This window comes from Bos mutus, chromosome 15 (assembly GCF_027580195.1).
Source record: "Bos mutus isolate GX-2022 chromosome 15, NWIPB_WYAK_1.1, whole genome shotgun sequence".
Lineage (NCBI taxonomy): Eukaryota > Metazoa > Chordata > Mammalia > Artiodactyla > Bovidae > Bos > Bos mutus.
This window is the reverse complement of record NC_091631.1, coordinates 30,494,477-30,510,931: the sequence shown is the minus strand read 5'-3', so window position 1 is coordinate 30,510,931 and position 16,455 is coordinate 30,494,477. Positions and strand designations below refer to the sequence as shown.

Below are 16,455 nucleotides of genomic sequence, written 5' to 3'. Positions count from 1 at the left end.
AGAACCAGAGAAAAAGGCAGGTTACATACAACGAAATAATAGTTAAATTGTGAACACAGTTCTCAAGAGTTAACAACAAAAAGCCATAATTTCAGTAAAATGATACTTTCAAAGTGCTGGGGGAAAAATAATTGGAAGCCTAGTACCCAGCTAAACTATCAATCAAGATTGATAAGGAAGTAAAGATATTTTCCAACAGAGTATTTACCACTAACAGACTCTCATTAAGAAAACATCTGAAGGGGGAATTCTGTGGCAGTCCAGGATTAGGACACCATACTTCCACTGCAGGGGACATGGGTTTGATCCCTGGTGGGAGAACTAAGATCTGACATGCTGCATAATATGGTCCCAAAAAAAAAAAAAAAAAAAATCAGAAGTATGTATTCATCTATTTGATGAAAAAGAAGAAATAAAATGCAGGAAAGAATGATGAAAAAAACAGTAAACATATATCAGTAAAATGAAATAACCACTGAAAGCACAAAACTATGCTATTTATTAGAATTGTTCTAACATTTGGGGGTGGTCTCATTCTTGGAAAGGATCATCTTGAGTCTGTTTAATGTACACTGTGCTGAAATAAATGGCCTCCAACATACCTACTGACCGTATGGTTTTATCAATTAGACAAAGCTGCCAAAACATTTCCTGATCAGCTCTGTTTAGCCATCTGTGGCAGGGCTTTCCCTCATCCTAACAGTTCTAGAACTCGAGTCTCAGTTCAAGGCATTCTTTCCACTCCCATATTCCACAAATTTAAAAAAAGAACATTCTAAATAGAAATGTCCCTTATATGAGCTTTTGGTTAAGATCTGCTAGTTTTGGGGAGTATAATTTTTGGCTATGGATTAGGATTCAGGCTTTATAATTATTAGTCATCATTTGCTTGAACTTGGGCCAAGAAAAGAGTACTTTGGCAGCTTTCACAAAGAAGTATGCGCTTCTTCCTCTGAAGGAGAAAATACCACACAGGATCAGAAAGGGAGGGAACACATTCAACCCTGCAGGCTGAAGGCTGCCTTACCTGATTTGAACATTCCCTCTAGCTTCCCATATATTCACAGCAGTCACAACACTTATACTCAAAAATGTGTACTCTCCAAGATGCTTGCAAGAAACAGCTCACCTGATTTGACCCTAATAACCCCAGGAAAGTAGATAAGGCAGGTAAATTCATTGTTTACATATGAAAAAAGTGAGACTCAAAAGAAACTGACTCGTCGAAGACGACCCTCACAGCCAACACAATCCCTCCCCTTCACTTAGACCCAACCCACAAAAAACCCCTGTATAGCCAACTATGCACGAGCTATGTAACCGGGGCCAAGCTGAACATAAACCTCAGGCGGCCCATCTGTAATAAACTATAATAAAGTGTTAGGAATATTAAAAAGATGATCCATATAAAGGGTGTGGCACAGTGTCTGAAACGTAGTTGGTCCTCAGAAAATGTTTATTATTACTACTACCACTATTGTTAACAATAATAGGCGAAGACTTCCCACTACAGAAACCCTCGGCGACACTCCTTTCAGGAACTTGCATTACCCACACCCGCGTCGGCCCCCCGACACAATTCCACGGACACGCCCCCAAACACACCCTCCCCCTAAGCACGCCCCGCACCTTCCTCTCGGACAAGGCCCTTTCCTTACAAACCTTACCCTCGAAAGACTCTCCCCAGTCAGCCTCGCTTATGAAGGAGGCCTTCCGCCCGCACCCGCCTCCTCAGCACCTCTTTTAGACTCGGGCATCCCTGGAGGCGCCCCAGCCGCACGCTAGTAGCGGGCCCGCGCCGATTACCTGGCCGCGCGCTCCCGCTCCGACTCTCACTTCCCCAGGATCGCCTTCTTCTCGGGCCCGCGCTAGCGCTGTGAGCGCACAATTAGTTTAAACTATGGTCCCGCCCCCTCTCGTCGCCCTGCGATTGGCCCCTGTAGGCTGGCGTCGCACGCAAAAGCAGCCTGAAGGACCGGGGTAAAGGAAGTGTGAGGGCCACTGGAGAGGGGGAAAAGGGTGCCACAACTTCCGGACCCTGGCCCGCGGCTTGAGTGCAAAGACGACTGCAAATCCCAGCACCACCCGCGGCTTTGGAGCCCTTCCCTTGAGGAACTACAGTTCCCGGTAGGCATCGCGGCAGCGCCTACGGCTCTTAGAGGGGACGTGGTGACGTAAACAGTTACCATGGAGTTGCGCTGAGTAACCTTGAGGTAGTGGACTTCGAGGCTGGAGGGGAAGCCACTGCGGGTGAGTTGGGAGGGAAAACAGGAAGCCTGCTCTAGGGTACAAGAACTCTGTGGAGAGGGGAGGGGCACACTGAAAGACTTAACAGCTTGCTTTCTTGGGAACCTGAGACCTACCCCCCCACCCCTTGCCTCTAACTCCTTTTCACAGTGAACAAGACACAAACCTTTGTGGGATAAATGGGCGAGGGGAGTGAAGGGAATTCTGAGAAACACACCCAGACAGATCCCTCCCCGCAGTACTACTGTCTCAAATCCGTGACATATCCTGGGAGATCTGAAACGCCGTCAAACGTGGGGTTGGTTTTCCTCTGGTCGACTAAGTCTTCAAAACCTGGGAGTAGGATTAGAGTAAATCATAGTCCCTAATTCTGGCGATGTAGGAAACTTTCTGGGGCTTGAACTGCCCCTTTCCTTCCAAGCAGGAAGACCCCAGGGTAGGGCCTCCTTTTCAGAGAGTCAGCAGGATCTTCCCTCACATATTTATTAGGGGTTCTGTCCTTAAATTATATTTTCTCCCTACACTACTCTGTGGTCTGCTTCTCCAAGTTCTGCAGTTAAAGCTTCATTCCTTTTAACAGTATTCATGACCGGTTTTTTATATTTAGCGACTTAACTAGTGTTTTCACATCCAGTCTTCTTTTGAACTTAGTGAGTCCAAGGATATTTATTCCCATATCACAGATTGGAAAACTGAAACCTATAGAGGAGCAGTGACTTGCCGGAGGCCACACACCAAGTCAGTGACAACTAGGACTAGACCCCAGTTTGCCATCTTCCAGCCAAGTCTCTAGCTTGAGCCTACAGCCTCTCAATAAGCTTAAGGACTTTTTCAAAGTAGTTTAACTGCCCTGGGGCAAAAGACCCTTTTATAGCCTACATTGGGTTATTGACATTTCACCCTGAATGAGTTTCAGATCTTTCCTTGAAAGTTTAAATGGGGAAAGGGAACTAGAGAGAATGAAGGCAATGGAAATCAAACAGATTTAACTAAACAAGAAGTAAACAATCTAATACAGCACCTGTCTGGTCCTGCCATGATTAGCTAGCTTCTGGTTGACTCCTAACTGACCCTAATTGAGTCACTTACTATCTTAAAGCTCCCTCATGCTTTGTCCTAGGCTAACTTCCCACCTCACTCTCCTCTTGAATTGTCTTATCCACATCTTTGTTTACCGCCTATATGCATCAGTACACAAGTATGTATCTCCAACCCTGCCCAACCTCCTCCCCAAGCTCCAGATCTATAGAACCAATTGCATCTTTAATAGCTCCTTCATATATCTCAAAGACATACAAACATGTCTTCAGTTCAGTTCAGTTCAGTCGCTCAGTCGTGTCCGACTCTTTGTGACCCCATGAATCGCAGCATGCCAGGCCTCTCTGTCCATCACCAACTCCCGAAGTTCACCCCGACTCACGTCCATTGAGTCAGTGATGCCATCCAGCCATCTCATCCTCTGTTGTCCCCTTCTCCTCCTGCCCCCAATCCCTCCCAGCATCAGAGTCTTTTCCAATGAGTCAACTCTTCGCATGACGTGGCCAAAGTACTGGAGTTTCAGCTTTAGCATGTCTTCAGCTGAACTCATAATCTCTATGTACTCCAAGCCAGGATCTCTTCCAATGTCTCACTGTATCCACCATTACAGAAGTAAAAAAAATGAGTTATCTTTAATACCTCTTCCATTCCCATCCATTATAAAATCTTGTCAACTTTACTTCTAAGTATCTTTTTTTCTAGTCCTAGCTCCCATCACATCCTTCCTGCCTTCCCTCCCAGCCATTTTGCATACTGCAACAAGACTAATCCTTCAAAATGCCAATCTGATATTGTTCACTTCCCCCACAACATTCCCAATTAAAAATATACCTTGGGCTTCCTACTGCTCTTAGCATTAGGCAACATCTCAACTTGGCTCCCAGAGAAGGAAATGGCAACCCACTCCATTACTCTTGCCTAGAGAATTCCATGGACAGAGGAGCCTGGTGGGCTGCTGTCCATGGTGTCGCACAGAGTCGGACACGACTGAAGCGACTTAGCAGCAGCAGCAGCAACTTGGCTCCTGCCCACCTCTCCAACCTCCAGTCTAACCATACAATTTCCTTCCCATTCTCCCTCCAGTTATATGGCCTTCTTTAAGGTCTTCAAAATTTCCAAGAAACCACTCACCACAGAGCCTTTGCACATGCTGTTATCTCTTCCTGAAATGTTCATCTTTTCCCTATGCCATAGTTATTTGCATTTATCTTTCAGATTTCTTGGAGTCACTTCTTCAGGAATAGCTCCCCTGACTGAGCCCAGACCAGCTCAGAGCCCTCAATTATAGCAACTTTGTGTCCCTCTCCTTTATAGTATTATTCACTGATACAGTATTTAACATATTGTTAAGTACTTACTACTTGCCACCACTGGCTTCCGGGGTGGCTCAATAGTCAAAGAATCTGCCTGCAATGCAGGAGATACAGGTTTGATCCTTGGGTCAGGAAGATCCCCTGGAAAAGGAAATGGCAACCCACTCCAGTATTCTTCCCTGGGAAATCCCATGGACAGAAGTGCCTAGTGGGCTACAGTCCATAGAATCACAAAGGGTCAGACATGATTAAGCAACTAAATAACTCTTGCCACCACTGTAGGGATACAGCCATGAGAAAAACATGGCTTCTGCCCCAGTGGAATTTATGTAAACACAGGTAGTTAGGAGATAATCTTAATGTTATGAGTGCTACCAGGGTAAATAAAGGGTGCATTGGGAGGCCAGAAGAAAAGTTGCACAACCAGACTTGGATATGAGGGTGGGCTTCTCAGGGGAAAAAAAGGGAAACCGGAGCTGAGTCATTAAAAGTTAGCACAGCAGAAAAGAAGAAACTGTACACCAAGCAGAGAAAGCTGGATGTGCAGAAGCCCAGAGGCAGGCACAGGAAACTTACTCTGAGTAGTTGAATTTGGCTGGACTGCGAAATTGGAGGTGAGGCTAAGAAATGGAAGTGTTTTGGGGGAGGAGGGGCAAGAACCAGGTTGAATTTGGGGCCTCCCTTTGGTACCTGGAGATGTATCTTCCCAGAATACATTAGATTATGTGGCAAACTTTTCATGACATTCTTCGATTTTTCCTTCCACCTGTAGCCCATAAATAGCTCTTACTGGGGCCAGGCTGTTGAATCTCCTATCAGATCTCTTCATCTGAATATTTCTCAAAGCTTCCTGGGCCATCATGTTGCTACTTACCTGAGAGGGAAGGGATTGCAATTGTTAGCAGTTTCCCCAAACTGAAAACAAATTTCCATCACCAACTTGGGATTGATTAAATGAAGTTAAATTAAGTAAAGCAAGTTACACACAAATTCTGTGGAAAACTGCAGCTATTAAAAAGGGTAAAATAATCTACAATAATTTGAAAAGGAAAAAAAATAGGTTTACAAAGGAATAGACAGAATGTGTTCATTTTAAAATATATTTTTGTTATGTATGTCTTATAGGAGGTTGTATTCCCAAACTGTAAATCATGAGCGTTCTTGGAGAGTGAGATGGGGAGTCACACTTTTAGTTGCTACTCTATGTACCTCTCTATGCTATTTGACTTCGTTCAGCTATCATGTTAACTTTCAAAGTTAAAAAACAGTAAATGATATTTCCAGTTGCAAGAAAAACTTCGAAACAGAGTAGGTATGCCCCTAACCCTGTCATTCATCAAGTCAATCAGTGTAGGCAAATGAGGAAGGCACTAGGGTCTGACTAGCTCTTGGTCATGAGGCTGAATAGCAGCTTTGGAGAAAGACTCCAGAAACAGCCACTGGAGTGAATAAGGCAACCTTACAGCTTGACACTTCTCCTCACATATGTCACTTCAAGGCTAACTATGTGACACCCTGAAGATATCATTCATTCATTCATTCATTCATTTTTCTATTTATCCATTTGTCCATCAAGCCTTTAGTGAATACTCAGGCTCAGTGCTTCCCTGGTGGCTCGGAGGTTAAAGCGTTTGCCTGCAATGTGGGAAACCTGGGTTTGATCCCTGCATCGGGAAGATCCCCTGGAGAAGGAAATGGCAACCCACTCCAGTATTCTTGCCTGGAGAATCCCATGGACAGAGGAGCCTGGTGGGCTACAGTCCACAGGGTCACAAAGAGTCGCACACAACTGAGCGACTTCATTTCACTTTAGGCTCAGTTGCAGGGTAGGTGGGAAGGTGGGAAGAGAGAAAGAAGTCTGCTTTCTGTCCCTGTCCTCAAGCCTATGAGTACAGAGAGAACAACCGGTTTTATTTATTGAACCTCTGTTACAGGACATACAACAGTTTTCAAGACAGGGTTTGTCTCCATTTTACAAATGAGGAAACAGGCTGTGATGAAATTTTTTTCAAAGTACAGTGGGGGCATGTATCTGTTAGCTACTGCTACATAACAAACCATCCAAAAACATGGTGGCTCAAAACAATAAACATGTATTATTGCTCACAGGTCTCTGAGTCAGCCATGTGTTTCATCTGGTCTTGGCTGGACTCATTCATGTGTTTGCAGTCACATGTGGGTTGGATGACTCTCCTGATCTTGACTCGGGTGGGCTGGCTATAGGCTAGTCTAGGATGGCTTCACCTGGGATCGCTGGCTCTTTTTATCATGTATCTCACCTACTCGTGTTTCTCATATCCCTCCAGCAGGCTAGCGGTGTTCTCTTGGCACTGACAAAGAGCACGAGGGCAGGTCCTCTCTTTAAGCTTCTGTTTGCTTCATGTTTACCAGCATCCTTTTGGCCAAAGCAAGTCACATGGCTGAACCAAGCATCAGAGTGGATGGAACTATTAAAAGTCAGAGGGCAAAAGAGATGGATACAGGGGAGACCATGATAAGGTTCATCCAGAGAATTAATACAGGACACAATGATCAATTTTATTTGGAAAGAAAGTCTTTGAAGAGGGTACACTAGAGCTGAGTATTGAAATACAAGAGTATCCACTAAGTATGCAGCTGTTTCTTAGAACTGGATGCAGGCTGGTTTTCTACAACCAATAGCAACCCAGCAGGCCTTCCTGTACTCATGACAGACAGGGTTCTATTATTTGTATCTTGGCTTCATTGCTTCTGGTCAGGCATAGAACAGCAGGCACTCAACAAATGTTCGAAGAATTGAATTAAATATCTTACTATGAATGAGGTGTGGACTCAAACAGCTGAATCTTGAAGCCAATTGTTAGAAAGAGCAGTTTAGCATCAACACTCCCAAAACAGAAATCCTTGTATTTGGCAGTGTCTCAATTCTTTCCTCCCACAAACATTTCCCGAGTGTCTATAAGCCAGGTCCTGTATTAGATGATGAATAAGACCCAATACTAGTTCACAGCCTGAGCTGTTGTTTAAATGGAGAAAACTAATAACCCTTTCCAATAGGCTGATTTATCCAACTATCGGGGCTCCATTTTTTTAATACTAACTCTTCCAGAAAAATGCACCAGGAGCTGGTGCTACACAAATTCAGAAGCCCTTTGGAACACCACTGAGGTTCTCTGATGGTCAAGGAGACTAATGATAAAAATCTGCCCTTAAATACTGTAAACTAAAATCCATGTCCTGTAGGGCTGAACTCTGAGGTCCCAACACAGGACTCACTTTGAGAAAATATCCAGTCTTACTCAGAGGCATCAAACTCATTGTGGGTCCTCAAGTCTAGGTGAGAACACAAGCCACCTTCCTCTATTTCTACAAAAGAATAAAGTGTTTTTTGTCATGTCTGTAGATTTGATATCCAATGATTGAGAACTCCTGACAACCCATGCCCACCAGGTCTGTCCCACACTTGACAATTCAGCTGTCAAGTGACTCAAGCCAGCATTTTCCCAGAACTCAGTTGAGAATGCTTTTTCTCCTAACCTGTAAGTGTGCTGACAGATCTCACTTTTTTATATATATTTTATTTTTTGACTGCACTGCACGGCTTGTGGGATCTTAGTTCCCCAACCAGAGATCAAACCTGCACCTTCAGCAGTGAAACCACTGGACCACCAGGGAATTCCTGAGGCTGCTGCTTTTTTGAGAGGAAGAAATTCACTTTCCATTCCTCTAAACCTGTTCCACTCTATCCTTGCATATGTTAAGTCACCAAAAAACTAATTTACCTGGACTGTATTAAGCTTAAGTGGAATTACAAGCTACCAGGTCTGTGGTTTTTAAGAGAAATTCCATTTTAATAACATTTGTGAATTTCATTGTCTCTGCATACAAATGATTTGTTTATTTGAATCAAATGATGAGAACCACATATGCTAAATTTTCCCCTTTTGCTTCAGCTTCCAGGAAATTTCGGGGATAAGCAGAGTTTTCTAATTCCCTGGTACTTCTCTCTCACTTCCTTTATTCTGGCTTCTAATCTTTCTCTTCCATGTTTTCATTTTCTGTATCCATACTGTCCAGTATGGTAGCCTGTATTCACATGCGGCTACTGAGCACTTGACAGGTAGCTTGTTCCAGCTGGGATGTGCTGTAAGTGTAAAGTATCTCAATTTTTAATATTGATTATATGTTGAATGACATTTTGGACATAGTGGGTTAAATAAAATATATTACTAAACCTAATTTCACCTGTTTCTTTTGACTTTTCTTTATACAGCTACTAGGAAAATTCAAATTATGTATGTGGGGAAAAAAGCTACACACATGGCCAGCATTTGTGACGTTCATTATATTTCTATCAGGACAGCTCTTTTCTACAAATCAGCCTTTTCCATGAGCGTGTTATTATGATAAAAATACCTCAAGTCCTTTAAGAAAACAAGTGAAGTAGTAAATGCAAAGTTGACAGTGGTGGATGGCATGAGAAGGGGAGGTTGATTGGGACACATGCTTGTCAGTCTATTTACCTTCTGTTTGTGCCACATACAAACCCCCTCTGGCAAAGTGTGCCAGCTCTCCCCTCCCCAGGTGAGTGGTGGTCTCATGGCTCTGCCCAGTCTGGGAAAATTCTCAGCTTTATTTGAGCCAACAAATTGGAAAGGATCTGATAAGACAATTCACACCACATTGTAAATGACGGTAACACTGTTCACCCCTCTGGGGGTATTTCCATTTTAACAGGGAACAATCCCTGAACCCAAAGGAGTGAATCCCTAATGGTGGAGTTTCAGGCATCAGTGACAGGTGAGTGAGAGTGAGGCAGACTCTGGTTTTATGTGTATGTGTGTGTGTTTATATATGTACAACTACATTCAGGATGTAGCTGAAAGTAAGGTCTTTGGATGGAAAGATGACGGGGGCTGACAGACAAGCAGAGAAGGTAGCAAATCCCCATCTGTGTCAGGCTGCAAAGGGCTGGCAGACACCAAATTCACTACAGGCCCTCAGGGGTTTATTAAGCAACAGAATAGCCCAGCTGATGTCATCAGAGGATAGGTATCAAGATAGGTATCTGTGGTAACTACTGTGGAGTAGCAGGAAGGGTCTCAGAGTAGGATTCAGGAGACTATAATGGCAGTCCTCAGCTGACTCACTGGCTTAACTTTGGGCAAGTGCTTTCACCCTGGGGTCTCAGTTTCTTCATCTGGAAAGTAGAAGGTGTTTTAACTGTCAGTGAACTCTCAGGGATGTGAAGGTGCTTGGAGAAGTAGGAAGTACCCTACAAATGCAAGGAATCATGATTGGGATCTTCAAGTAGAAATGCAGCCACACAAAGCTGGGGTGGAGGGCTCTGGGGAAAACCCAAAAGCCGAACACCAGTCCTTCTCTGTCCTCCCAGGCTGAACCCGGATTCCCAGGGCCCATGCTTACACCTGACAAATGATGGCCTGAGCTATGAACAAACGGAACTATATGAACACTTCGGTGCAAGAGCCCCCTCTTGACTACTCCTTCCGAAGCATCCACGTGACCCAAGGTCAGCCCCCAGAGCACAGCACTCCACTCACCATGGCAGCCCGGCTGGGTGTGGTCCCTAGGGAGAAACCAGCCCTTTATTTAAAAGCCTAAAGAGATTCTTCTCATAAGCCTATGGGATTTTTGTCATCATTTTGGGGAGAAGTAGTGGGTAGGGAGGTGGGAGTGGAAGAATCTGACCTTTTAAAAAATCAGCACATCTGAAAGGAACCCAGGGGGCTTTTAGGGTAACTGATGTTCTTCAAAAGAATCCAGGCTACAGCAGGAAAGTCAGGTGGAAGAAAACTGGGGAGCTCGTCTATCAGCTGATAGTTTTATTCTCCATTTCTTACTTGGAGAGAAGAGACTAATAAAAGAAAAATACAGGCTGCTTCAGCATCCCAGTCAACAGGCAGAACCTTCTCTCCTATCTCAGGACACAAGCCTGTCCTGATCACCGGTAGAAACATGCACGGTCTTGTTACTAACAAACTGGAATGTTTGCAGTCAAAATAGTTATTGACAAATTTTATATTCATTCCGGTCATACCCACATTTATTCCATTATCACCCACACTTATTGCATGTTCCAGCACTGCCCACGCTCATCTTATCTTTCAGTGTGTTTGTAAGGGGGCAGTTAGTACCTCTCAGGAGGGGACAGAGGGAGGCTTCAGCAAGATCATATTCTCAAGGTAATATGCTTCCCAGGGAAGTTCTTCTGTCTTTGTTATCTGCTCTCATAAACACATCAGTACGTCTGCCCTCACAGAACACAGGCTGGCCTATCTTAGACGCATTACCTGGTTTTGGTTGTCTCTCTTAGGTAATCAGCGGCCACCTGTAAGTTCAAGAAGCAGATGAATAGTTATCAAGGATACTGGATACTACTTGGGTTTGGGTTTAGGGTACTTATAACTTGGGTTGACATCAGTCACAACAATAACTCCTGCTTGTTCTCTCACACACCCACTGGCTGTGATCTTCCTTTCTTATGCACACCATCACTTCTGACTGATGGGAGTCCATGTTCCACAGGGTTGTAGCTGAAATAATGGCTATGCACAAGATAGCTGAGGTGACAGAGAAAGAAGGAAGTATGACTCCCACCCACCCTGGGAATTCCTAGCTCTGAGTGGGGAGATGTAGTTCTGCCCTCCACGGTCCTCAGAATGAGGAGAGAAGTTACTATGACCAAGGATAACTGCACAGCACCAAACATAATCTGTACAGATGCCCTTTCATTCAGTACTTAAATACTGAGCACCGAACTATGATTAAGCACTTCTAAATATGTGTGTCAGTCTGTACACGTATGCCAGGCATGGTGCTTCTTGCTAAGCAAGGAAGGGACAAGCAGAGAGGTACATCTAAGCCCCAAAAGGCCAGTTGCCTCAGGTTCTCCACAGCACTTGGTGTATTTACTTAGAATTGGGGTTAGAGGACAGGGTGGTTTGGGGGAACTTGGTACACAATTTCCCGAATTAATATATGGAGCACAGAATCTGAAATGACAGTGACTTTAGAAGACAAACAGCCTACCACCTCCAATGCACAGTCCTCTAACTACTCCTACAGCTTAGGGAGTCCAACGCCACACACCTCCCAACCCTTCCATTCCAGGGTGAGCAATGACATACAGAAGTTCTTCACATCAGACTAACTCCTGCCCTCTGGGGACACATGGGGAAAGTTGCACGGCAACCCTTCAGGAGATATGAAGACAGATTATGTTTTCCTCAGATCATCCTGGAGGTAGACAATCCCCAGTTCTTTGAATGTTGGTGTTTTGGTCCAGTTTCCAGCCCTATCTTGGCCTACCCTGAACAGGGCAGCTTTGACTGATCCTCGGGCAATGCAGTGCTGTGATGGAGTCTGATTCTCAGTAACCATAGCAACCTGGACTCCCTCCTCCACCTGTGATAACAGCAACCCCAGGCAGCCTCAACTTTTAGGCAATGCCATCCCCAGGAGCTCCCCCTGAGCTAGGGATCAGCCCTATGCTTGGTGGTATTCCCAAGCCACTGCCTCCTCAAACTGGAGACTAGTCCGTATGCAGGTTTATTTTGATCTTAACTTTTACTCCTCTTTCATCTCAGGGTTCGAAGTCAGGAGATGTGAGGCTACACAGGTCAGGATTAGTTTATTCATAAGCTAGGGTACTCTCCTCCAGGACAGGACCCTCCTGCCACCTCCCCCCACCCTCAGGCCCCACCTGTGGGTTGTGCTCACTCCAGGACTAATACAGAGAGCCATCTGGTGGATGCTGCCTGACCTGCAGCTGAGTTCAAGTTGGGTAGGGGTGGAAGAGAAGCGTGTCCAGTCAGAGCTGAGGGGAGGTTGAAGACAAGCTGGCCAGTTCAGAAAATACTAAATAATTTCCTTTCTGGGAGGCAGCTTTAGACAAGTAACTAAAGGCATACATAATAGGAACAACAGGAAACATCTAATCACCTCAGCTGAGCTGATGAGTGGTTCTGGCTCTGCCACTTACAAGTCTGTGAGCTTAGGCAGAGCCCATTCTCTGCATGGTCCTTATTTGTTGAAAAACAAAAAAAAAAAAGAAGGGAAGGGGTCCATACAGATGGGTTCTAAGATCGCTCTTTAAAAAAAAAAAATTGCTCTATTTCCAACTCTACTCCTCAGCCAAACTTTCTGAGGGTGCTGTTTATACCACCTGTTTATATTTCCTTACCTTTCATTTGCTCCTGAACTCACTCCAATCTAGCTTGCCCCCAGGCCCTTGTCATTTCATTGAAACAGCCCTCAACAGTCACCAAGGACTTCTGAGTTGCCAAAATTACTTTTCAGTTTATTTCCCTGAAACTCCTACAGACTATGGATTCCCTGAGCATCTTTAAAACTATCCCATCCTGGTTTTCCCTGCCCTGCCTTGGTGACTCACTGACTTCTTTAAATGGAATCCCCCTCTTCCTCTCTCCTTCCCCCTCTCCTCTCACTCTGCTTGAACAATCTCATCTATTTTACTAACTTCTATACAGCCTATGCTAATGATTCTCAAGTCTGTCTCTCCTGAGCTTGACTTTCGTATCCAACTGCTTACTTGGCTGCTCCTCTTTCCTGTACTAGAGGAACCTCAGACATGCCACGGCCAAGCCTGAACTCCCACCTTCCCAACCGTGCTTCTCCTTTTCATCCCCATCACCCCATAGGACTGACATTTCCCCAAATACCAAGAAACTGAACAACACCTTGAATATTATTCTACCCTTACATCTAGTCAACCGTCAAGTCATGCTGTGTGTCCCCTTCATCCTTGCTTGGATGACTGAAAGCCAAAATGGAAGCTTCAGAGCGATCTTTCATTTCTGAAAGATGTGAATCATCTCCTTTGCTTTCAACCCCCCAGTGGCTTCCCACCTCCTACAGGATAAAGTCTAAGATGCTCAACCTGGTCTTCAAGGCTCCTCGCCTCCTCTCCCCTCCTTGCCCCCTTGCACAGCACATACGTGTGTGCCCATGCTACCCCACACCTCTGTGCCTTTGCTAGCGCTCTTCTCACCTTTTCCACTCCTGTGCCTGATTAATGTCTCCTAACCCACTGAGATATCCAGCTCAGGCTCAGCCTTCCCTGGGAAACTTGCCTGAGGTCTCAGACTGGGTTAGGAGCCCCTCGCCTGTGCTTCCACAATTTAAAGACCATTTATCATATTACATTGACTGTTTTGCTTTCATTCTGCCCACGTGATGCCTCCAAGACAAACATCTGCTTTACCCCTGCTCTATTACCATACAGAGCCTCTCGCTCATTTTGTTCACCACTGTATGTCCAGTACGATGCACATAGTTACTATTAACAGAAGAAGGGGACGGACATCCAGAGTGTGTTAACACTGAAGTGAAACTCTATAGGGTCTGCTGGTGGCTAATCCTGGATTTTGTGTTTTAGCATCTTGGCTCAGGTCCAACATCTCGTTCTTGGTTTCCTCATCTATAAAATGTGCCTCCCTCCAATTCCCACACAGGGGTAGTATGCTAATGCTAAGTCGCTTCAGTCATGTCCGACTCTGTGCGACCCCAGAGACGGCAGCCCACCAGGCTCCCCCATCCCTGGGACTCTCCAGGCAAGAACACCGGAGTGGGTTGCCATTTCCTTCTCCAAGGGGTGGTATACAGAGAACCTAATGACAGTCGACATGAGCATGTGACCCAAACCAAGAGCCTGGGAAGGGAAGTCTTTGGCCCTTAATCCCAGCTCCAACTGCTGGGGCCTGTGGGACAGTGCATGCAGTTGCACAAGACACGAGCATGGGGTTATGGCCCTGCCAGCTCCTCTAGCTACAAACCCTCCCAGCTCTGTCCCTTCCCACCCCCCAGAGCCAGAAAAGCAAAGATAACATACCCAAAGCTCACTCTGTGCCCACAGATCTGTTAAGCGAGGAGCCCCGGACAGGGCTACGACCAGTAAGGCACGCGAAGTCGGGGAAGTCAATGACCCAGTCCCTGTGGTTAAACAACAATGTCCTCACTGACTTGAGAGACTTCAACCATGCAGTTTCACAGCTCCTGGAGCATCCAGAGAACCTGGCCTGGATCGACCTGTCCTTCAATGACCTGACTTCCATTGATCCTGTGAGTCCAGTCAGGGCGGGCCCAAAGCCACCTTGTCCAGCCCCAGTCTCCCCACCTCCCACACTGTCAAGGAAGTAGTGATGCAGCATGGTGCTGTGCAAAGCACACAGCTGTGGGCTCACACAGTTATAGGTTCAAATCTTAGATGTGACTCTTACTGACTTTGTGACCTTGGGTAAGCTCCTAACCTTTGAAAACCTCAACCTCCCTGTCTGAAAAATGGGGATAAAAAGGCCAGCATTATAAACATTTTGTGAGGATTAAACGAAAACGTACGAAAAGCAACCAGCACACACCAAGCCCTCGCGTAGGAGGCTAAAGTAAAATTGTAGCTTACTGGGCACCCACTGTGCTTTGTGCCAACTTCTTCAATAGAGGTAGTCACTAAAAGAACAGCAGTTACTTTCCATGAACTCAGGCTAAATGCGAAGGAACAAACAAGACTGGCTGGCCTCTTTTCATCCAAGTTCTATGTTAGGAAAGGCAGGAGCTATCGTATGACTTGGAAACTATTCCCCAGGTGCAGGGATCTCAATTTAACTGTTCTTTTAAAAGCTCTGATGTACCTAGCAAGGTACTGTCCCCTGTTGTGACAATCTTAGAACACTAAAGCTGGAATGGTCTTCAGTGAAGGGACAGCTAAGGCTCTGGGAGAGCACACAGGTGCCTGCCAAGTCAGTGGCAGTGGTGGGACCCAGGTCCGTACTTCCTGCCCCTCGGATTACAGTGCTGTCAGTGTGGTGCCCCTGAACCCCTTCAAAGGTAAATGAAATGCTAAAGTCAATCTCAATCCAGCATGGCTGTGAAGGTGACAGGTTGTTCCCCAAACTTCCTTTTTGGCCACCAGTCAGTCCTGAGCAGATACACGGCTTTGTCCAGTCTAGCTTCCAGGCTCCTTTCCCAACAGGTCCTGACAACTTTCTTCAACCTGAGTGTCCTCTATCTCCATGGCAACAGCATCCAGCGCCTTGGAGAAGTGAACAAGCTGGCTGCCCTCCCTCAGCTCCGGAGCCTGACCCTGCACGGGAACCCCATTGAAGAGGAGAAGGGGTATAGGTGAGTCCCCTGCCCTGGATGTGGGCTCCGGCTAGGCCCCCACGAGGGAAAGGAGAGCATGGGTTACAAACCCAACACCATCCTTCTGCTCTGCTTGGACCGGGGAAGGGAGGAGAAGGCTTTAGGCATTTCTTGCTTGCCAGTCAGGATAAATCCAGTCTCCTCCAAACTCAAGTCCCTCCATTCCTTGCAGTCAGGGGAGACAGGAGTGACTGGTGGAGGGGGAAAGGGGTCCTCCAAGGGGCTGGCCCCCAGCCCAAGTCTTCCCCACAGGCAATATGTGCTGTGCACCCTGCCCCACATCACCACGTTCGACTTCAGTGGGGTCACCAAAGCAGACCGCACAACGGCTGAAGTGTGGAAACGCATGAACATCAAACCGAAGAAGGTCCGGATAAAGCACAATGCACTCTGAGGTTCCCAGGACCCCAGCAGTCCTAAAGGCCTGAGGGTGGTCCGTTTGGTTTGACAATAAATGATTTGAACTGTTCGGCAGATCACCTTGTCCCATGCAAAGACGCCCCCCAAATCAGGTAACCAGCATCATGTTCTGGTCTTACATCACTGAAACAAGGAGGAAATGGAAAGAAAGGCCCACTGGCCTCAGCTGATGGCATAGCCCTGGAAAATGTATCTAACCTGTCTGGGACCTTTGGCGTTCTTTAGTTCAGATATCCTGAGGTTAGAGTTGCTTCGCAGAGCATCAAGGTCCTGTAGA

The 16,455-nt window shown here is 45.9% G+C and overlaps 1 protein-coding gene across 2 annotated transcripts; it reads left to right on the top strand.

The window, feature by feature from the left end:
• The first annotated feature begins 1,810 nt into the window (after positions 1-1,810).
• On the top strand, positions 1,811-16,227 carry LRRC51 (leucine rich repeat containing 51). Of its 2 annotated transcripts, none has more exons than XM_005893496.3 (6): positions 1,811-2,127; positions 9,315-9,377; positions 9,973-10,110; positions 14,476-14,681; positions 15,589-15,737; positions 16,011-16,227. In XM_005893496.3, the coding sequence occupies exons 3-6, from the start codon at positions 10,029-10,031 to the stop codon at positions 16,150-16,152; spliced, it is 579 nt and encodes a 192-aa protein (XP_005893558.1). In that variant the 5' UTR covers positions 1,811-2,127; positions 9,315-9,377; positions 9,973-10,028; the 3' UTR covers positions 16,153-16,227. The 2 variants fall into 2 exon arrangements, with proteins under 2 accessions (XP_005893558.1, XP_005893560.1); XM_005893498.2 differs by lacking the exon at positions 1,811-2,127 and adding an exon at positions 2,163-2,250.
• The last annotated feature ends 228 nt before the right edge of the window (positions 16,228-16,455 follow it).